At 40.1% G+C, this 23,172-nt stretch overlaps 1 protein-coding gene across 3 annotated transcripts in view; it reads right to left on the bottom strand.

Moving 5' to 3' along the window:
* golga4 (golgin A4) overlaps window positions 1-23,172 on the bottom strand; it is an 82,278-nt gene that overhangs the window by 20,232 nt on the left and 38,874 nt on the right. For all 3 annotated transcript variants that reach the window (XM_017702647.2, XM_017702648.2, XM_017702650.2), the window contains 8 exons: window positions 15,737-15,884; window positions 15,471-15,649; window positions 12,559-12,657; window positions 12,286-12,441; window positions 4,526-8,526; window positions 3,717-3,838; window positions 2,512-2,642; window positions 1,337-1,423 (listed from right to left, as the gene is read on the bottom strand). In XM_017702647.2, the coding sequence (XP_017558136.1) occupies window positions 1,337-1,423; window positions 2,512-2,642; window positions 3,717-3,838; window positions 4,526-8,526; window positions 12,286-12,441; window positions 12,559-12,657; window positions 15,471-15,649; window positions 15,737-15,884 (4,923 nt within the window). The remainder of the gene's footprint in view (window positions 1-1,336; window positions 1,424-2,511; window positions 2,643-3,716; window positions 3,839-4,525; window positions 8,527-12,285; window positions 12,442-12,558; window positions 12,658-15,470; window positions 15,650-15,736; window positions 15,885-23,172) is intronic.

Below are 23,172 nucleotides of genomic sequence, written 5' to 3'. Positions count from 1 at the left end.
TAAACTGTTGTTCACAAAGTGGTGAACCTCGCCCCATCCTTGCTTGTGAGCGACTGAGCCTTTCAGGGATGCTCCCTTTATACCCAATTATGACACTCACCTGTTTCCAATTAACCTCTTCACCTGTGGAATGTTCCAAACAGGTGTTTTTTGAGCATTCCTCAACTTTCCCCGTCTTTTGTTGCCCCTGTCCCAACTTCTTTGGTACGTGTTACAGGCATCAAATTCAAAATGAGTGAATATTTGCAAAAAACAAAGTTTATCCATTTGAACATTAAACATCTTGTCTTTGTAGTGTATTCAATTGAATATAGTTTGAAAAGGATTTGCAAATCATCGTATTCTGTTTTTATTTATGATTTACATAACGTCCCAACTTCATTGGAATTGGGGTTGTACAAACTAAAACATAAAACGTGGCCTATGCAAAAGTGTACAAAAGCGGCACATTCTATTTATGTTTAATGTTGTTCATAAATATGTTATTATATATATATGTTATTATTACTCTTTATTTATTCATTTTTATTTTTAATTAGATTTTTTTTTTAAACTATCCTAATTTAATCTCTAATTTGATTTTTAATTTAATGGTTTTCAAATCTATTGTTTTCATCAAGTGTTAATCATGTTTTCATCTTTTTTTTTTTCTTTTTTTTTTAAACAACTCTGTATTTTCTGAGCTGTAAAGCACTTTGAATGACAGCAGTGTTTGAAAGGCACTACATAAATGAACTTGCAATGTCTGAGCAGGACACATTAACTTATTTACACCTAAAAATTTTTTTTTGCAATTTGACCAGGTACAAGTACAGTTTATGGAACAGGACGTGCACAAACAGAGATGATAAGCAGAGAACCTTCCTTATGGTGGGTCATCTGGGATGTAACATATTCAAAAACGTACACATAAGTGATGACATCAGGCTGGAAAAAACGCAGAATGTGAACTAGCCTGTATCTAGACTTTGTGAGGCCAAAAAAAAAAAAACAAAAAAAAACTGCACCACATGGGGGGGGTGGGAACTTCTGCTCTCTACCTCCAAATGTGCTCACCCAGGAGTCACAGGCAACATAAATCAACCAGCCCCAGTGCTCTCAGAGGAGCTAAATGAGAACAGAGATTTAAAACCTTGTCTCCTATGGATCTTTCAAACTGATCTATACAAGAAGCTCATTGACTTTTTGGAGAGCTGCCATTTAACTTCGGCAAGACTTCTGCAGTATAAGAATTCTGCCGTCTTAGTCGCCCTCGGATGAGAGAACATAACGGTGTGTTTTACGAGGAGGTAAATGGCTCCATCTGGTAACAGTCGTGGGAACCTCTTCTGCATACCTGAGGACCGCTGAGGCTCCTCTGCTGCAGCTCCTCCAGCTCTTTCTGCACCTCCCACACGCGAGTGCCCATCTCCTCCTCTCGGCTCTGCAAGCACAGCACTCAGTTCCGTTAGACCTTGATATACAGGAATCGTTTTCATGCAGTAAATAAGGAAACAAATCCGCTGTTCTTGACATCCGAATGCTCAGCATAGTTATGTCAGAACGTCAAGCGTGGATTTAAAACCCTGCAGGTATGAATCACATAACACAGCACCATGGGGAGCAAGAGGAGGTGGTGTGTGGGGTAATGCTTTCCTGATGATGCACCAATTATGTGCTGAAAAGCAATGTTAGTGCAAGGATGAGTCTCTGCAGAGTTCACTTTAAATTACAGCCCCTCGAGACAGCCGGGACGCGCCAAAGCATTTCAGCAGCATTTAGAAATGCTGTTAATGGATGTAATATTTCAGTCCTGCAGGGCAGACGCGTTTTTCACAAAACACTTCTTTTTTTTCCTTTTTGGGAAAATTATGAAACGGGAAGTAGATTGTTACCTAAAGGAGATGCACTATTGCTTAACAATGCTACTCCTTTGGGTGATAAACTACTGGTGATGCACAGAAGTGAACATTCCTGGCCGGAACTGAAATGAGACACACCTGTCCAAAAAGCAAAACCCAAAACTGAAAGGATGCTTTTTTCATTTTCCATTTATTTAACCTTCTGAATAAAGGCACTCGCATTAAAATACAGGGAAATAATAATGAACATAGTACAGATGCACCAATCATCAATTTTTATATGTATATAATTGATTACATTTCCAGCTTCTTTACAACCAAACTGATCACAGGCCTCAGATTTGGTGCACAGCAGTTAGTTGGGGTTGTGATTTCACAGGTATTTGGTTGGTTCTAACTGGTCTAACTACACTACTGGTCTACAGACAGTTCACTAACTTTTCCCACTTAAATCTTAAGACAGTGTCTTTAATAAGTTCTGTTAATTATATTGATGAGTTAAAACGGCAGTGTTTGCGAACTGAAAACTGCACTCTACGTTAAAATAAACATTCAGCCCTGCCCACAAGAGGCAAACATATTGTGAATGTGCAATTACCTTAGACTAACGCTGCACTAAACGACAAAAATAAACTTATACTGCTGTAAAATTGAATGCTTTTAACCTCACCTGAATGATCTGCTCATAACGCTGGACAGTTCTGTTCAGATCATCTTCTTTTTGGGCGACTATCTTCTGGAGCTGACTGGCCTCCTCTCGATGGCTTTCTATGAGCTCTGCTTCCACACTTTGGGCTTTTTCTGCATAGAGGAATCAAAGAGGGCAAAATTAAGCTCACGCAGCTTCCATAGTATAGGAGGTGAAAGCCCGTGAGAAAATATGGACATTCATAAAGAGCCCATATACACCAATCAGGCATAACATTCTGACCACCTCCTTGTTTCTGCTCCACTTACTCTATAGGTGCACTTTGTAGTTCTACAGTTACAGATTTTAGTCCATCTGTTTCTCTGATACTTTGTTACCCCCTTTTATCCTGTTCTTCAGTGGTCAGGACCCCCACGGACCCTCACAAAGCAGGTACTATTTGGGTGGTGGATCATTCTCAGCACTGCAGTAATACTGCCGTGGTTGTCTTAGTGTGTGTTGCGCTGGTCTGAGTGGATCAGACACAGCAGTGCTGCTGGAGTTTTTAAACACTGTGTCCACTCACTGTCCACTCTATTAGACACTCCTACCTTGTCGGTCCACCTTGTAGATGTAAAGTCAGAGACAATAGTTCATCTGCTGCTGCAGTTTGTGTTGGTCATCCTCTAGTCCTTCATCAGTGGTCAAAGGACACTGCCCACAGGACACAGTTGGCTGGATATTTTTGGTTGGTGGACTGTTCTCAGTCCAGCAGCAACACTGAGGTGTTTAAAAACTCCAGCAGCACCATGTCAGCGTTATTGCAGTGCTGAGAATGACCCACCACCAATAAATACAAATACATTGTCTGTATATTTATTATACTTCTATTTATTTTGGATTTTGTGCTTTGTTTTGCTTTGTTTGAGCTGTAGTGTGTTTACCTGAGACTCACCACAGTAAATAAGGAAATATATCCTTACACGTCGTGCAAATTACAAATAAACATAAAGCTTACACAGAAGCATTTTCTTTACTGAAGAACCCTTAAAGAACCATCTTTCTTAGGAGTGTACATCAAAGTCTCTTATTTAAAAAAAAATAAATAGAGGAATATTTCTCCCCAAACATGGACCCTTTACACCACTTTTCATTTCAAACCAGCCAGAAAACAGAGGCAACTCAAAACATCCAGGTTTTGAAATATGAAGTCAAATTCTGTCATGCAAATGAAATTCTGCTCTTACCAATGGTTTCCTTCACTGAAGCTTCAAGTTCTTTCTCTTTCAGAGCCATCTGGGTGTTGAACTCCCGCATCAACTGCTTAAGAGCGGAGTTGTGTTTCATTTCCATATCTTCCATTTCAAGTCTGTTAACGAGTGTTTTATCTCAGTAATACAAACATTTTGTAAAAATAGAACTGCTGGTGAAATTAGATGTTTTGTTGATTCTCTAAGTGAAAAACACATTCTCTACAAACTTTGGTACATTTTAATGCACAATTACTGTTTATTTACTGAATTCATAATACTGGGAAAACACATTATATTATATTATATATATTGCTGTTGTTGGAAGAAAAGCTCGGATCTCCAAAATGGTAACGTTACAGCAGAAGGTAAAAAACCTACTTTACTTTTAATGTAAGTCAATGGAACCAGAGTTCTTTCCAAGTCTTTTTGGGCTGTTTGTTTTGGTCCATTCCTCATGAAATTTACACACAGTATAAAGATCAACAGCCAATTTCAAATTATGTCAAAAACTAATAAATGACAAAAACGTATATATTATATATCTATATAATTTTATATATATAATTATATATATATATATATATATATAATTTTTTCCACTATGTTAAACTCAACAAATACACAGAAATTAAACACTAAAATGACTGTTTTCTGTAAAAAGTGTTATTTTCATTTAGAAAATAAACAAAACAAGTAATTTGACCAACGTTTGCACACAACTGCAAGCTTTAATAACTGAGTGTTAACTGAACCATTTTTCCTGAATGATAACAGGAAAAAACTATGATCATGAGTCTTCTTACCTCAGCTTCTGTTCATTCTCCTCTGCCATTTCTTTCCTCAGGTATTCTAGCTCCTTTTCATGCTCCTTTCTCAACGAGCGGAGATCTTTCTGTAGTCGGGTGTAATCTTTCTGGATCTTCTGCTTCTCGTTCTCTGCTTCCAACAGTTTTCTATCTAGATCATTCTCTGAGCCTTTGGACCCGTCTGTAAGAACATCTGTGTCTCCGAGTTCTCCTTGTGAGCTCTGCTGGGCTTTAAGCTGGTTTTCTTTTTCTTCCAGGCTTCTGCCAAGTTCCTGAAGCTTTATCTCGTACTCTTTCACCAAGAGATCCTTCTCAGTCTTCCAGTCCTCTTCTTTCCCATTTGCGTCCCTTTCTTCCATCTCAACAGATCTCAAGGGCTCCATTGCTAAGACACTGCTAGTCTGCTCCACAGAGCATTCTTCTCTTTGTATGGAACTTACCTCTTTCTCCTTAAGCTGGCCCTGGAGATTTGAGCAGGTCTTCTGAAGCTCCTGGACCAGTGCAGTTTGTTCCAAAAGTTCTGCTTCAAGCCTGCTGATCTCAGCCTGGTGGACAGTACTCTGTTCCTCCAGCTCCCTGAGCTTTGAAAGGGCCTCCTCGTCTCTTGCCGTAGCCAACTCCTCTTTGGAAGACGCATCTTTGTGAAGAGCAGCCAACTTCTCCTCATATATGTCCTTTAAAGTTTGCAAAGAGCTCTCTCGCTGTAACTCATCACTTCGCACTTGCTCCAGGTGCTTTGAGTGCTCCTCCTTTAGGCTGTTCATAGCCTCCTCCATGATCCCCCTATTATCCTCCAACCTCACAATCTGTTGTTCCCTCTCATTCTGCTTCTGCCTGACATCCTCCAGTTGTGCCTGCAGATTCTTGATGACCTGCTCCTTCTCCTCAACGTGCGAGGTCAGCTGTTTTCGAATCAAGCCGATTTTCTGCTCAGCTTTCTTCTTCAGCTCGGTGGCTTTCCCTGCGCTCTCCTCAGCCGCCTTCAAAGCCTCATCTTTTGCTTTCAGTAAAACTGCCCTCTCCCTCTCAAAGTCTCCTTGCTGGATCTCCATTTGTCGCTTGGCATCTTGGATCTCACTCTCCAAAGACTGAAGCTTTGCCTCAAGCTCACTTCTTTGAGAGCACTGCTCCTGGGCTTGCTGGAGCTGCTGGACCAGCTCTGTCTTCTCGCTCTCCCTGATGCTACAATGCTGCCGCAACTCGGCCGCTAGCTGTTCCCGTTCTTTCGTCTGCAATTCGACACGTTCCTCTAACTTGCTGATTGTCCTTGTGCAGTTGTCCAACTCTAAGGTCAAGGCACTTACCTTCTGCTCTTTCTCACTCAGCACCTGGTCCATCTCTGACTTACTGATAGACTGATTGTCAATGCTGGCAGTGAGTCTCTGAAGGTGCTCGTCCTTCTCTGATATCTGTCTCTCCATTTCTTCTATCTTACCTTGAAGAGACTTGACAGTGTTGTGGTTCTGAGTGAACTTGGACTCTGCTTTCTTTTTCAGTTCTGACATCTTGTTCCTGAGAGTATCCACCTGCTCAAGAGCCAAGCTCTTTTCTTTCTCAGCCCTTTCCACTGTCTCCTCCATTTGGCTTTTGAGACTCTGCTTCTCCTCACTGTGCTGCTGATTCAGCAGAGATATGGCTTCCTCCTTCTCAGTTATGCTACGTGCTAACTGGGTCTTCAGGTCATCTACGATACCCTCCAAGTTACTCATATGCAAAATATTTGCTTTAAGTTTCTCTGATATGTTTTTATTTTCTTCATCAAGTTTTTCTATACAAACGACTTTCTCAGAAAGTACTTGAGAGTAATTGGTAGCATCTTTTTGCAAAGACTCCTTCTCTACTGTTAAGGCTTTAAGAGTTTCTGAATTCGCGCTTAGTTGAAGGGCCATCTGGTCAAGAGAGCTCTTCACGCCCTGGCTCTCCTCTATGGCTTGCTGAAGCTCTTTCTCTAAAGTACCAATTTTATCATTCTTGGCCACAATGACATTTATAAGATGGGATACTTTCTTCTGATTATGTACGACCCTATTTTGGAGGTCGTTGACTTTGGCCTCCACTTTATTGCAAAGATCGTCGGAGAATCCCTTTAATATTGCCTGCACACCTTCACAATGCTGCTCCAGCTCCTTGTTCATAGCACAGATTTGCGCCTGGAACTCTTTCTCCTTCGTCAGAAGCTCCGCAGCTTTCTCTTCAAGAGCCCTCTGCAGGTCCTCACCTTCCTTACACCTGGAAGTTTCAAGTATGCTAAGCTTCTTGCGTGTGTCTTCAAGCTCTTCAGAGAAGGCTTGTAATCTTTCTTTACTGGTCTCTTCAGCCTTACAGAGCTGATCCTGAAAGAGGTTCTTCTCAGTCAAGGCCTGGTTGAGATTCTTTTCTACAGTCTCTATCTGCTTTTTCAGCAAGTCTTCTCCTTCAGACAGATTTTCCAGCTTTACAGCAGCTTCCCTGAGCTCTGCTTGAAGTTTCTGTACAGTAGTTTCCCTCATTGCAAGTTCTTCCCTAAGGTTCTTCACCTCCAGCTCCACCTTGTTCTTCTCTTCTCTGCTGCTTGAAAGCTGTTGCGAGATTTCCTCCAACTCCTGCACTTTTTCTTGAAAAGTGAGTGCATGTTTCTCCTGCAACTCTTCCTCCTGCTGGCTTAGCTTCTCCTGCGAATGGCGCAGAAGGTCTTCTTGCTCATGTTTGAGGGCTTCTTGAAGCTTCTCTAACTGCTCTTTGTGATTCATCTCTAAATCTGACAAAGCATTGCTAAGACCTTCTGAACTTGTCTGAGCCATCTCAAGGATCTTGTCTTTTACCTGTTGGTCCTTTTGCCAAAGCTCTTCGTCCTTCTTGGCTAGCTCTGATTTGGTGTTTTCTTCTTGCTCGTGAAGCTTTTTCTTAAACTTTTCTTGCATTTCTTTGGTTTTCTGTTTGAATTTTTCCATCTTGGTCTCCTGGGATTTCAACTTGCTATTCAATTCTTTTTGTAGGCTCTCCAATTTTTTCTCATAGAAACTTTTCTCCTCATCCAACTGCTTCTTTAACTGGCTTTGCTCCTCTTGCATTGCATTGCATGTTTCAACATGTGACTTCTCTTTTTCAGCCAGATCACTGATAGTTTTCTGTACCGTTTGCTGAAGGTCTTCATTTTCAATAGTCTTCTGTTGAAGACAGACTGCTTTCTGTTGACAGTCACTGCGGCTGGCTTCAAGAAGCTTCTCGAGCTCACTCAGCTGATTCTTTGACTGTTCCAGTTCTCCTTTTAATGAGTTCAGATGACTGCTAGCCTCAGCAAGGGCCTCTTTTTCACCCTGTGCAGTATGCCGGAGATCTTCCATTTCCTTCAACTGTGCTTCTACATCCTGATGAGCCCTTCTGGCATCTTCCTCCAGACTTTTTCCCCTTTGAACATGTTCTTCAAGCTCTTTTTCTTTCTCTTCTAAAACCAACCTTATTTGATTTAGCTCTTCTTTCAGGTCATTCTCCACTCCTCCAAGCGTCTGCTCATGTTGACGGTTGATGCTTTCAACCTCGGTCTGATGTTTCAACTGTTCCTCCTTCAGTCTCACCTCAAACTCTTGCTGAGCAGAGTTGTTAACAGTATTGAAGGCCACAAACTTCTCGTCCAACTCTTGTTTAGTCTTCTGCAGATCGCTCAGCTCAGAGGACAAGGCTTCCAGCTCAGTCTGCTTAACATCCAATTTCTCCAATGTTTTCTGATTTATATCTTCAACATGGGCATGAAACTCTGCTTCTTTCTCTTTCAAGAGTGCCTCAATCTCAGCTTTGTGTTTCTGCGTTAGTTCTTCAATAGCAGTAGAGTGCTGCTGGTTCATAGCCTCTGACTGCTCAGTCTTCCATCTTTCCAGCTCCTGCTCATGCCTCTCTTTTAGAGCAGATATCTCAGCTTCATATTTCTTCCTCTGTTCTTCATTCTCTGCCGAAAGCTGATCTGAGTGGGTAGCCTCCTCCTGTGAGCTCTTGGCGAGAGAACTTTCCAGTTCAAGTATTCTCTACAATTTGAAAAGCAAAAACAAACAGAATAATGTTAGCATTAGTGAAGGCCTGAATAGTATTTTACAGACTCTGAATACTTGGTGTTTCCAGATGAGCACTCTAACACTCTTTCCTAAGAGCATCTTTGAAAACAATGCTGACGTTTCAAAATTAACCATAATTTTAAATTTGTTCATTTAAATTTAAAATATAAATCTATTTTAGTTTTAGAATCCTAAGCAGTTTCACACATTTACATGTCCCTTTTTATGATGGATGTCCAAAAGATGCTGATAGATAAGCTTAAATGTTACATCAGTTGAGGAGACAGATGCACCGTGATGTCAGATGAGGAGACAGATGCGCTGTGATGTCAGTTAAGGAGACAGGTGTGCCGTGATGTCAGTTAAGGAGACAGGTGTGCTGTGATGTCAGTTAAGGAGACAGGTATGCTGTGATGTCAGATAAGGAGACAGATGTGATAAGATGCCTTTATTGTCATTGCACAGTGTACAACGAAATTGAGCAGCAATCCAACGGCACTTCCTACACACAAAACAATTAAACGCTAAAATATATAAAGTGCAGATTTAAGAAAAATAGTATAAAAATCTTAAATATAAAGAAAAAGGACAATAAAACTATATTCTAAACAGACAATAGACAAGTGACATAGCAGTTAGTTACTGCACATTCCTGGATACTTATAGAGTTATATAATATTGCACATCTTAAGAATTATTGCACAGAAAGAATATAGATTGCACACTTGATATAGTGCAGTGAATAATAAATAGGACAGAGGTGAACTGGTACACAGGAACAGTGTAAAGTGTCCTATGAAGTCAGTGCCAGTGAAGAGTTGTGGTGTTCAGTTCACTTTGACTGAGCACAGTGTTCTATAAAAAGTCCTTGTCAGTGCCTGTGTTTGGAAGTCTTCAGTTCCCGTACGGCTCTGGGGTAAAAACTGTTTTTAAGTCTGTTTGTCCCGGATGGGATAGCAGGACGAACAGATGATGTCCTAGGTGAAATGAGTCCTTCAGGATGTTGGCTCCCTGCCTGGAGGATCTGTTCAGCCTCCGCTGCCTCAGCAGGGCAGTGGGCAGCAGATGATTTTCTGGGCCGTATTTATGACTCCCTGCAGTGCTCACCTCTCTGCCACTGAGCAACTGCTGTACCACGTTGAGATGCAGTATTTCAGCACACTCTCAATGGTGGAGTGGTAGTAGGACACCAGCAGCTTCTCCTGAAGGTTGTTTTTCCTGGGAATTCTCAGGAAGTAGAGTCTCTGCTGTGCCTTCTTGACCACTGCCATGGTGTTGGTGGTCCAGGAAAGATCTTCAGAAATATGTGTCTGAAGAAAGGGACTCTTTCAACACAGTCCCCATTGATGTACAGTGGTGTGGGGACTTTCCACCAGTAGTCTATAAAGAGTTCTTTTGTTTTTGAGGAGTTCAGGGTGAGATTATTTCCTGAACACCACTCAGTTAGTCCCTGGACCTCATCCCTGTAGGCGATCTCGTCTCCTCCAGAGTCTCCTCCTTAAAGTCCAACCACTGTCGTGTCATCCACAAACCTTACTATGGTGTTGGAGAAGTGGGTTGGGACACAGTCATAGGTGTACAGAGCATAGAGAAGTGGACTAAGCACGCACCCCTCCACTCCAGTGCTGAGTTTGAGGGTAGAGGAATGATGGAGACCCAATCTTACAGACTGGGTGCGGCCAGTCTCAGAAAGTCTTTGATCAAGAGGCAGGTGGGTTGTCAAAGTCCCAAGTCTATGAGCTTGGTCACCAGTCTGTGGGGGATGACTGTGTTAAAAGCTGAGCTGAAGTCTACGAAGAGCATCCTCACATAGCTCCCCTGGTGCACCAGGTATGTGAGTGCTGTGTGAAGAGCAGTGGTGATGGCATCTTCTGTAGATTTGTTTGCTTTGTAGGCAAACTGGTGTGGATCAAAGATGGGTGGGAGGATGGCTCTGATGTGATGCAGAACCAATGTCTCAAAACACTTCATTATGACCGGTGTGAGTGCGACTGGACGGTAGTCACTTAGGTCATTCATGGTAGTCTTTTTTGGCAGTGGAATGATGGTGGCAGACTTCAGACAAGGTGTTATGATGCATTTGGACAGGGACAGGTTGAAGATTTTTGTAAAGACCACAGACAGCTGGTCTGCACATACCTTCAGCACCTTTCCTGTCACAGGTGGTCTTAACCTCCTTGATGCCTCTCTTTAGGTTGGTTCTAGCCACACTGTAGAGTGCTCTGTCACCAGACCTGAAGGTGGCATTCTGCTCATTAAGGAGAATTCGGACCTCCTTTGTCAACCAGGGCATTTGGTTTGGTTACACCCTGATGTTTTTGTCCACTGTGACATTGTCCACACATTTTGTGATGTAGCAGAGCACAGCTGATATGTACTCCTCCAGGTCCTGATCCTCAAAGACATCCCAGTTGGTTCTTTCGAAGCAGTCCTGCAGCTGTGAGGAAGTTCCTTCAGGCCATGTCTGATAGTCTTTGTGATGGGTTGAGATTTTCTTTTGAGGAGAGTTAAAAATATAGAGCAATGATCTGATTGGCCCAGATGTGGTAATAATGTTGATTTAAAACTGTTCTTGATGTTTGAGTAGACCTTGTCTAATGTATCTCTCCCCTCCTCCAGCTATAATATGAGCTGCTTCAGGATAGCTGTTCTGTTGGGAGCTAATGGCACTGAGCGCTATGCTAGCATTAGCGTCCAGTGCAATGTAAACAGTGGTTACCATGAGAACGGTAAACTCATAAGGGATATAAAAGGGCCTGCATTTAACTGTCAGGTACTCCAAATCAGAAGAACAGTGTCTATCGATGATTTTGGCATTTGTGCACCAGCTGTTATGGACGTAAATGCATAATTCAGTCTGAAACACTTTTGATAGCTCCAGCGCGAAAGGGTGGGACTAAACTGCTGTAGACCAATGTTCACAAATTACACTCTTTACATTAAACGATGACATGGGCCCTTTAAATTTAATTTGTATAGATTTAATAGATTTTTGGCTGTTTAGATCTTACAGGAATCAGCTAAACCATGAATGAAGACGCTCAGTTTCTTTACCCGAACATCACTCAACAGTCAAAACTACAGCCAAACAAGTTAATGTGTAAAGAAATTAAAAAATATGCAACACCATGACTGCAAAAATGATATCTCAGCATGTAAAAACATCTTAAATGTCAATATACCTAATATTTCTTTTTATGGTATTATAAGATTATTATTATTATTATTATTATTATTATTATTATATGTTTCTATATATTTTTATCTGGTGAAAGTGTCTTATTCCATTGGCAGATCATTTTGCTAATTTTGAGAAATAGTGCTTAAAACAAGTAAATAATTTGCTTATGAAACAAGACACTTTCGTAAGATTAAATGAAGTGAAACAAAAAATGCCTAGAAATTGAGTACATAATAAAAATCAAGCTATCTAATAATGTGAAATATTAGCTATATTAACTAAATTTCAGGTGTTTTCACTTATATACACTATACACAAAATATATTTTGTGTATTTTGGCAGTGACCATATACGAGTACTCAAGTATTTGAATTATCCAGGCCAATAAACATGTTACAAATACTGAAATCTGCTGAGCTCTCATTTGGATTGGATTCAAATTGCTGCTGACCATGAACTTTATCTGAGCAGTGGCTAGATTTGGCCATGAAAGCACACCCCACTGTGGTGCCTCATAGAAGACACGATAGGACGAGTTCAAATAAACTCACAGTTCTGGTGCTCTCTAGCTCGAGCTGCAGATCCTTGGCTCTGGCCTTGGCATCAGCCTGCAGGGCAGCCTTCTGCAGCTCTGCTTCCTCCAGAGCCAGAAAGGCCTGCTGCTCCTTTTCCTGAGCTGCACGTAACAGCTCCTCTCGAACCTGCTCCTGAACAGCCAACACCAAAACAAGGCAAACTGTTAAAGCACATTTTCATATATATCTACAACTTCATGGGCTACAAACTTAGTCAGTGTGAGGGTTAAAACAACAGGACAAATGTACCACTGCCTGGTTTATCTGGGCACTTATTTCTTTGTCTTTGTCAGCCAGAGCCTCCGAATGCAGACGCTCCATTTCGGATATCCTGTCTTCTGTAGATTTCTGAAAAGATAAAAGACTTGTGACTCAGACATCATCAAACATATATTCATGTAAAAAGTTGATTTATTAGAATATTTGTCAAATCCAATTAAACTATGACCGTTCCAATGAGAAAAAAAAAAAAAAAAAAAAAACACCACACGTGAATGTTTAAAGGGGAACTCTTACGATTTTTCAAAATTTCTGCATAATTAAATGATTTAGATGTAAACAGAGTGGTTCAGAGTGGTTTCACACCAAACAGCTTCAAATCACTCTGTTTACATCTCAACCAAAATAAGCTGTCTATTTTACTACCAAATTCACAGAAAAGCATCATTGCTGACCACGAACAAACAAAACAACATTTGCTTTGGCTTTAATTAGACTTAAATTGCAGAAAGATTTTGGGACACATCTAACACGTTCTTAACTGCTGAGCAGAATAAAGTGGTATGTTTACTTTATACCATATGTGCTGAAACATTATTGCGTGAAGTAACCGAAGGATCTGCATCAGAAGGTTCTTCTACATTTCTTACAAATGTAGATGCGCTATGGCACAGCAAGCTAATAATCTAGTAATATTTATAAAGTAGTGAAGCTCTATAACTTCTAAAGACTGCAATATCACCAGCATGTGGATTTAGTGGAAATGTAATGCTCAAACACATTAGAACTGACTTTTTTGTCAACCAAATTTTGAGGTTGAATCAATACTTTAAACATCATGGGCTTTTGAGGATGCTTGATAATTTATCCTGAGCACCCCCTGGTGGATTTAAGAGAAATAACCCTTTAAAATTTAAAATTCTGCATTATTAAAAAGACGTCTCAGCAAGAGCACATCTTTAAATTTAGTCAATACATGTAATATTTCTCATTATGATATTGTTATACGACTAATATACAATTATTTAACCTGTTTCTAGACATTTTTACTCCACTGGCAGATCATCTTTCTTGAAATAATACTGAAAACAATTAAAATGATCTGCCAATGGAATAAGACACTTAATTATAAAATAAGATTCCTTAAAACAGGTAAAAATGTCTGAAAATGTACTAGATATATTGACTTCACAAAAAAACAAAGTATTTAAAACATGAATATATTTAAATATTTAATAACAATTAAGGGGAGAAAGCTCAAACTTGCTTTCTGCTCTCATTTACCAGCCCTACTGTATACAGTCAATGCTTGTGTTCTAGATTAAGATTCTAAAGTACAGTCTTGATAAATCATTAGCTGACACGGTTAGTGTTTGTAAAGAATGTAATATTTATACAGTTGAGGTGAGCAGCAGGCCACCATTTACAAATCTGGGAAAAGCTTTTATGTTATGTTAAGGATTCAGAGGACCTGATGAAAGAAACAGAACCAGTCTCCACTGCTAGAACTGAAACACAAACTCAGATTTAAGCACAGAAGACTGGCCAACAAATGTGCCTGCTCAGGCAGTTATGATTTATGATGGCTACGTCGTTAAAAATTCACACTCCAGAGCCTGGAGAAAGAATTAGGAGGAGTGGTGATTCATAAAAATACCAACTGCCTTGTAATACAAGGTAAATCCTTATCTATCGATTGGTATAAGTTGTGAGTAGATCGATGGTTTTTCCTAGCTGTATGTGCTTAAATAAACTCAGTCTTAAATACACGGAACACCATGATTCTCAGCGTTAAGCTTCTGGATTAACAAGTCATTCATGCTGTCGTTTCTTTCTTTGGGGATGAAACAGTGTGACAGAATCTGCTGGTGCTTCCAAAAGGGGCATGGATGCATCAAGACCATACTTTGGAATTGAAATACCGAACAAAAGAAATAACTGTATACAGTAGCACTTAAAAATTGTGAACAGAAAGCAAACTCAAGCTCTCCCCCTAGTTTGCTTGTCAAATATTGAAATATATATAAATTAAAAAAAAATAGGTTCTTTTTCAGATTTCAGAAAATGGACAGCTTAAAGGGGAATCCCACCAATTTTTGCAAATTTTGGTTAAGATGTATTCAGAGTGGTTTGGTGTGAAATGGTTCAGATGTCTTTACAGTGGTGGTGATAGGAACCAGGGATCGCCATGACTACAACACAAATATAGACATTTTATTTACCATCCAGAACCACCAGTGAACCTACACAAGTCTTCTGAGTTTTTATGGAATGTTCATGATGGGAAAATAGTGGAAAATCTGGAAAGAAAAAGATTTTTGAAAGAAAAGATTTCTTTGGGGACTATTTTGCCTCACATGTATCCCTCCACCATAAACAATTTTTTAAAAAACATTTTAGAACTAACACATTCTTAGAACTGTCATAAAACAATGTGTCCAACATTAGGTAGCATAATTCTAAAAATGTCTATATCTGTGCTGTAGACATGGCAACTCCTGGTTCCTATCACCACCACTGTCAAGAAATTTGAGACACTGTTTTATGATAGTTTTGAGCCTAATTAGACCTAATTTTGGCTTTAAAATTCATTCATGTTGGAGGGATATGTAATATGCAGGGCACTGTGAGGCAAAATAGTCCTCAAAGAAAACGTATTATTTTGGATTTTCCACTATTTTCCATCATCAACATTTCATATAAACTCAGAAGACTTGTGTAGGTTCACTGGTGGTTCTGGATGGAAAATAAAATGTCTATATATGTGTTGTAGTCATGGTGACGCCTGGTTCCTATCACCATCAGACGTCTGAACCATTTCACACCAAACTGCTCTCAATGTCTCCGATTACACCCCACACAGTTATGCATAGTTTTAGAAAGAATTTTTTTTTTAATTCTCCATCTCCATCTATTCTCTATTCACTAATAACATAACTAACCTTCATTATGGTGACCACCTCCTGTTTGACCCTGCTGAGCTCCTGCTGCAGACTCCTCCTCTCCTCCTCACTTGCCTGCTCCACCTGTTTTACCTGCTCCTCCATTTGAGCCTGCAGCTGGCGCCGCGCCTCCTCCGCCCGCTGGGCCACCCCGAGAGCTCGCTCCAGTTCCTCAAACGCTACAGAGATCATTCACTTTCAGCCATTACAATAAACATGTGCCGAAAGCAAATACAAAATGCCCAGCAACAGCAACGAGCACTCACCTGCTTTCTCTGCCTTCTCCTTCTGCTCCTGCAGCTCCTCTTTCTGGGACAGAGCCTGCTGGATCCTGGAGCGCAGCTGAGCAATCTCTTCCTCTTTCATTTCTAAAGTCTCATGCATCTGCCGCTTTGTCTCCGCAATCACCATTCCCTGCAAGACCAGACAGACAAGGAGCGATTAAGTGTAGCGAGGATAATTATGTTCAATTGAGCTGGAATGAGCCTTTAGACATCATTGATTAGGTATGGGAATCTGCAGGCTACTCACAGTTCAACTTTGGTGCCAAGTAGTGATTATAAAATGACCGCTGATCTCAATTATGATTGGATTATATTATGATTTTGTCCTGTACTACTCATTAACAAAAGGTGACTAGTTCAAAAGGTAAATCTTTCAAGCGGGTCTGGCAGCATCGTTCCTCTGTGATCCGAGATCACGCAGGCTGTGGCCGAAGAGCTGAGGGCAGTGATAAAGTCCGAGCTACATGACATGAAGGTTGAAATTATACGTGATTTCACTGCTCTAAAAACAAGGTCTCAAGTCTGAAATCCAGTGTCAGATATGGAGCACTCCCTGACCACATACACAGGGGATGTGTTAGCACTGCAGGCTAAAGTGGAGCTTTTAACAAAAGGAAGTGAGCGCACTAGATGCTAAATGTGATGACCTGGAGTCCAGGTTTCGCCGCCAGAACATCAGGATCGTCAGAGTCCCAGAGGGGGAGACGTTCTCGCTCACCAATTCTGGAGTGGCGGAGTTGCTGCGACAGGCCTTTGACTTGGACAAAGCTCCTGAAGTTGACCGCACTCATCGCTCTCTAGCTCCAAAAAGAGGTGACATCCCGCGTCCCATCATGGCCAGGCTGCACTATTACTCTGACTGTTCTGACTGTGCTGAGATTTTAAAGAGAGCCAGGCAACGGCAATGGATTACTATATCTGGTATGAGGTTCGCGGTTTTCCCTGATTATACCGCCAAAGTTGCAACGGCCCGTGCAGCATTCAACGAGGCTTGCAAGCTGCTGTGGGATGTGGAAGAGGTCCGCTATAGCCTCTTATTTCCCCCATGACTTCGGATCACCTATAACGGCACAAAGCACCTTTTCACTTCTCCAGACGAAGCCAAAGGCTTCATCTCCTTGTTACCTTGTTTACTTGTGAGCCAAGTAAAGTGTGGACCGGGTCTGCATCCCGTCACCAAGCTAATCTGGACTTTTTTTCCTTTTTCTTTCTTTTCCTCTGTTATTTGGACTTGTTACTGTGCCCTCACATGACATTTTGATGGAACACCTTGGTCGGGCTGCATCATTCTGAGTTTATATGCATCTTTTGTAAAGGTATATCCCCAGTCATGGTGGTTCACTTTTGTTAGGTATCCAATGACGTTTGCTATTTTTACTATAGTCAAGGGTATGTTTTAAGTTCACCCATTATTCTAAGGTTCTTATTTCCTTTACATTGTTTCACTTTGTTTGATTTCTCCATACAGGAGCATATGTGGGGGCACATCTATAGGTACGGGTGTGCAAAGGCATAATCATTTGGAAGTGGACGTGGTTTCACATGCACTTTTATAGTCGCTGTTACAGTTCATCTGCTCTGCAGGGGCTCTTTTCGGCTGTCATGCTGTGCTATCGGGGGTATGGCCTGTTCATAATCAGCTCAGACTTGAGCTACTACACTAGCCCTCACGTTGGGTTTAGAGTACAGTGTTGGGGTTATAGTTGGGTGGGTTTAAGTTTGGGTAGGTTCCCTATTTTATTATTTTTTTTATGTATTTATTTTTCCCTTTCCCCTCCCTCTTTCCCTTCGGTCATCTGGTACATCTCTTTACTTTCACATTACAACTTTACTCTGTGAATAAGCACTATGTCTAATCAAGACAGGACTAGTATGAGATTTCTGAGCTGGAATGTGAAGGGGTTAAACAATCCAGTCAAACGCAGTAGGGTACTAACCCACTTAAAATGTTTAAATTCAGATGTAATTTTCTTACAAGAAGCACATCTTAGAAATAGTGACCACGCTAAGCTAAAATGCCACTGGGCCACGGATGTTTTTCATTCAACATTCAACTCCAAGACTAGAGGTGTAGCAGTGTTGATTAGGAGAGGGATCCAACTTATCCCTGATAAAACTATTACAGATGGGAACGGCAGATACCTGATTGTTCGCGGCACATTATGTAACACCCCTGTTTTGTTGGTAAACATTTATGCTCCTAACTTTGATGATCCAAATTTTATGCAAAAGTTATTTAGCTCTATTCCTTCTTTAAACACTCATCTTTTAATTATGGGCGGAGACCTCAACTGCACAATTGACCCACTCTTAGACAGATCAGGCACTCGCACTTTGTCACGTTCTTTGACTTCCCAAGCAGTATTAGATTTCATGTCCAATAATGGGTTTGTCGACCCTTGGAGATTTTATAACCCAGGTGCCAAGGTATTTTCCTTTTACTCTCATCCTCACCAAGTGTATTCCTGCATTGACTATTATTGATGGTTCTCTCATTGGTAACGTTGTTTCCTCTGATTATCACCCTATAGTTATTTCAGATCATGCTCCGTTGACAGTAAATATGACATTCTCAAATTATCATCATTTCCCAACTTCTTGGAGGTTTAACTCCCTGTTGCTGTCTGATGATGCTTTTAAATTTTCAATTGACAAGTTTATTGCTATTAACAAGAATGACTCTGTTACTTCTTCTGTTTTATGGGAATCCCTTAAAGCCTACCTACATGGACAAATCATATCATACACAGCATATCAGAACAGATCACATAATCACATGCGTACACGTAGCAGTTATTATCTTGATCAATTTCCCAAATTAAAGATTCACTTGGTGCATTATGCTCTGATTCACCATCTATAAATGCTGTTTTTAAGTCCTTTTATTCTACTCTACCAATCTGAATCCCTCTCCGATGACACAGAGTTGCTTTCATTTTTCAACAGTCTGGAGTTTCCCTCTGTGAATACTACAGCTATATACATTCTTGATTCGCCCTTAGACTTAGAGGAGATTTCTCTTTCGATCAATTCTATGCAAACTAATAAAGCACCTGGTCCTGACAGCTTTCCCGTTGAATTTTTAAAAAGATTTAGGGATAGGTTATCTCCTCTTCTTCTCGATGTGTACAACGAATCCTTACTATCTGGATCTCTCCCTCCTACTCTCCTAAATGTGGACTTGAAAATCCTGGAGAAATTATTGGCTTTACATTTGGAGAACGTTCTTCTGAAATAATTTCTTAAGACCAGAATGGCATTATTAAAGGTCGCCACCTCTTTTTTAACGTCCGCACCCTTTTAAATACGATTTTTATGGAACATTCCTCCTCTTTTCCAGAAGTGATCATTTCCTTAGATGCAGAGAAATCATTTGATCGGGTTGAGTAGGGTTACCTATTTGACGTTTTGCGTAGATTCAGCTTTGGAGAGACATTCATTTCTTGGATTAAATTGTTGTATTCTTCCCCCATGGCTAGCGTTCACACCAATTGTGTAGGCAGGGGTTCGCTATCCCCCTTGTTGTTTGCCCTCACTATTGAACCCCTGTCGACTGCACTGAAATCTCTTTCATCTTTTCGTGGAATTTTTCGTTCTGGTATCAAACTGAAATTATCATTGTATGCCGATGACTTCTTGTTATATGTGACTGATCCAATAATTTCTCTTCCTCCTATTATTTCACTCTTGAAGAGGTTTGGATCAATCTCAGGCTATAAAGTAAATTTACAGAAAAGTGAGTGTTACCCTGTAAACTCACTGGCTTTATCACTTCACTCCACTATTGCATTTAAATATGCCCCTGCTGGGTTTAGGTAATTAGGGATCCATATTTCTCAAACTTTGCCCTCTCTTTTCCATAACAATTTCTCTCCTTTGATTGATAAATTGAAACTGGACTTACAAAGATGGAAGTCTCTCCCCTTATCACTTATTGGGAGAATTAACACTGTAAAAATAAATGTTATGCCCAAGTTTCTTTTTCTGTTTCAAACTATTCCGCTACTTCTCCCTAAATCTTTTTTTAAAACTTTGGATCAGCTCATTATTTCTTTTATATGGGATGGAAAGATTTCCAAAGTGAGGAAATACTTGTTGCAGAGATTCAAATTTGATGAATTTAGCCCTTCCTAATTTTCTATTCTATTACTGAGCAGCTCATATTCAAAAAGTCTTGTGTTTGCTTCATTCCCCAAATTTGCTGTGGGTTAAAATTGAAATTCACTCCCTTTCTTCATCTTCAGTATCTACACTTCTAGCTTCCTCCTTACCTCTCAGGCTTACCATCTACCCCATACTACACTAGACTATACTAGACTTGATAGGACAAGGTTTACTCTGAGGGGCCATACTGCTGCATTTTACTTGAAGTAGAACCTCTTGCTTTCTTATTTGAACTCTCTTCAGACCATGCCAGATGACTGACCCCCCCCCCCCACACACACTTTTTTTTATTCATTTTTTTTATTATGTTTTTTTTTTTAATGTATTTATTTATTTATTTTAATTTGTTTCTCCTCTCTATCCCAATTCTCTAATCATATATTCTCATGTTCATTTATTGGGTTAATTGGGCTGTTTAGTTAAGTAAAATTTACTTTGGGGATTATTATTATTATTATTAATAAATTGTTATGATGATGATTATTATTATTATTATTGGGGTTATTAGGTGGGTGGCACTAGGGGTAAGGGTAAGGTGAATGGACTTAATGGAAGGAGGGTAGAGAGGGAGTGGAAGGGTGAGTGGGGGCAGGGCAGAGGGGAGGAGTTAGGAAAAAGGAAAACATTATAATCCAAATTGGTCCTTTTATTCATTCATTTATTTGTGTTTTTATATTTGTGACCAAACACCAGATACTGTTTAGGCCTTTTTTTTCCTTCATTGGAGTCCTGTTTCTTTATTTTCCTGATGTCTCATTGCCTCAATAAAAAAAAAATTTAAAAATGAAACACTGAACCTGTGGGTTGGCTAAATACTGACCACAGCTGCTGCTGTGCTGTGTTTGTATGTAATTAAATAAAATGTATGTAATTAAATAAAAAAAATATCGTATACAATTACCAGTTTGGGTATGCAGGGCTTTCTTAGCAACATATTTGATTCCTTTTTTATTTAAGACTGAGGCCCTGATCTCCTTTCGTGGATGAACTAACTGCACTACTGACTGCATGAAATGCTGCTCATTAATGTTGAAAATGTGTTTAACAGCCTTCACACTGATTCCGGTTCGTCCTGATTTCTCTGGAGTCAGTGAGAGATCACAGTTTAGTGTTCTAATCGTTTCTGACATGTTTCTGTGCACTTTCACATTCCAAACTGCGACCTCACGGCAATCATTCCTGTCCTGTGGAGAAGACGCTGAAGGCTAAGAACAACAGAGGAACCCTGTCTGCAGCTCAGTAGCTAAAAGAAAACTCTTCATATTTCAGAGGCAGCCGCTCTGCTGACGTTCGTGAGGTTCTAGAGGTACGCTGCGAGCTACGCTACACTGAATGGAATTTCTTAGAAAACAAATATTAGGAATGCTATGGATATTTCAGTTTGGTCAGCCAACTGAGGCGTCAGAATTCCAACACTAAAAATCACTATTGGTGCATTTATTATGTTTCACATGAGAACACAGGGCCACGGATCAGTGTTTGGGAACCAAACATTCCAAACTGGAACGTCCTGAAAAAGAAGGAGGCCACTGGCAGGGACGCAGAAGGTGTTTTAAGTTAGGGATGATGAAATTTGAAGCAGCATCTATGCGGTGTGAACAATGCTGGCAAAATTATTTCCCTTTTTTGTAAACTTTGTGAACTTTATGAAATGGTTGGATGGCCACTTTCAGAGCAAAGACAAATTCATTGGATAATTTTTGTCTATAAAGCAATAATTGGTCAGCTTCCTTAATATTTGTCTGCTTTCATATCGACGAATAAGACTCAATACAATTAACGTTCTAGTACCTACACTCAGTTGGATGTTCCGAGTCTGAATACGGCAAGACAGCTTTTAGCAACAGTGCTCCATCTGCACGGAATGATCTGAAAAACATTTGAAATTGGAGCAGCTTATTTCCTTGATTGAATTTAAGATGAATCAATGAGCCCTATCATTGTTTGTTATTGTTTTTAACTTTGTTTTGACCCTGATTTGATTCTGCTGGTTGTGGTTGTGTTGTTTCTTTGTCGATTGCTTGGTGTGCTGCCTTCTTGGCCAGAGCTCACTTAGAATTTTACGTCAAACATGCTATAACAAAAGGTTAAAATATACAGGGTAACAAAGTATCAGAGAAACAGATGGACTACAGTCTGTAACTGTAGAACTACAAAGTGCACCTATAGAGTAAGTGGAGCTGATAAAATGGACAATGAGAGTAGAAACAAGGAGGTGGTCAGAATGTTATGCCTAAGCGGTGTATATTTTTTTTTTATAGTAGTTGCAGTTCTGAAATCTGGAGGTGCTGCATCTCCCTCAGTACCCCCACTACCCCTGTCCCTGGCCTCTGGTGTACCAACAACCAGACACTGAACATGTCCAAAGGAAACAACAGCAGTTGACGACAGAAACATTGAGAGGTGTGAAGAACCAAAAAAACAACAGACAGACATCAACAGCTTCCACAGAGCAGGGTGAAGGTATCACACACAAACAAAGGCCATACTACAAGATGCTAACCACTCATCCGCGCTAATAATCAAAAGACTAGACTGGAAAAATACAGAGATTTCTGGAGTTTTATGGACTGATGACTCCACCAAAGTGATGGAAGAAGAACTGTGGAGAAAGAAAGGATTTGCTTGTGATTCAGAAGATACAATCTCATCGGTCAAGTATGGTGGAGGTAGTGTCATGGCTTGGGCTTGCATGGCTGCTTCTGGAACAGGCTCACAGATCTTTTTAATCTTATTAATGCTGTAACTTGTGATCTACACAAACATTCTGAGTGAGTGGGTGGAGTTGGTAGCCCGACTCTTTGAAATACACTACTTGTTAATTATCTTTAATGTTATTCATATTATTATAATAGAACTTTCCTATTGAAAGCTTAAGATTTCACATTAAATGTTAAAGACTTTTAAACATATCCATGTAAATTCATGTCCATGTTTGACCGCATTCAGGTCAAGGTGAAAGGTGAAAGTAAGTGGAGAATAAAAAAATAATAAACTGACAATACTAACAAACATGGTTGTTAATACTGGAAGAAGTGTTGCTATTCATTTTTTTTTAAATAAATGTCAACACAACGCAGTTTAACCATTTTCCATGGTTACTTCCCCACACAATATGTCCCCAATATGAGGACTATGTTACCAGCACAGTTGTTCATTCAAAAAATAATAAATCATTCCTTTTCTCCTTTTTTCCTTAGAGAAGCTGCAGAATCTCTGCTGGCTGAACCACAGCTGTGTTCCAGACACGTTCA

This window comes from Pygocentrus nattereri, chromosome 5 (assembly GCF_015220715.1).
Source record: "Pygocentrus nattereri isolate fPygNat1 chromosome 5, fPygNat1.pri, whole genome shotgun sequence".
Taxonomy (NCBI): Eukaryota; Metazoa; Chordata; class Actinopteri; order Characiformes; family Serrasalmidae; genus Pygocentrus; species Pygocentrus nattereri.
Note: the sequence above shows the minus strand (reverse complement) of the source record. Positions and strands in the feature narration are given on the sequence as shown.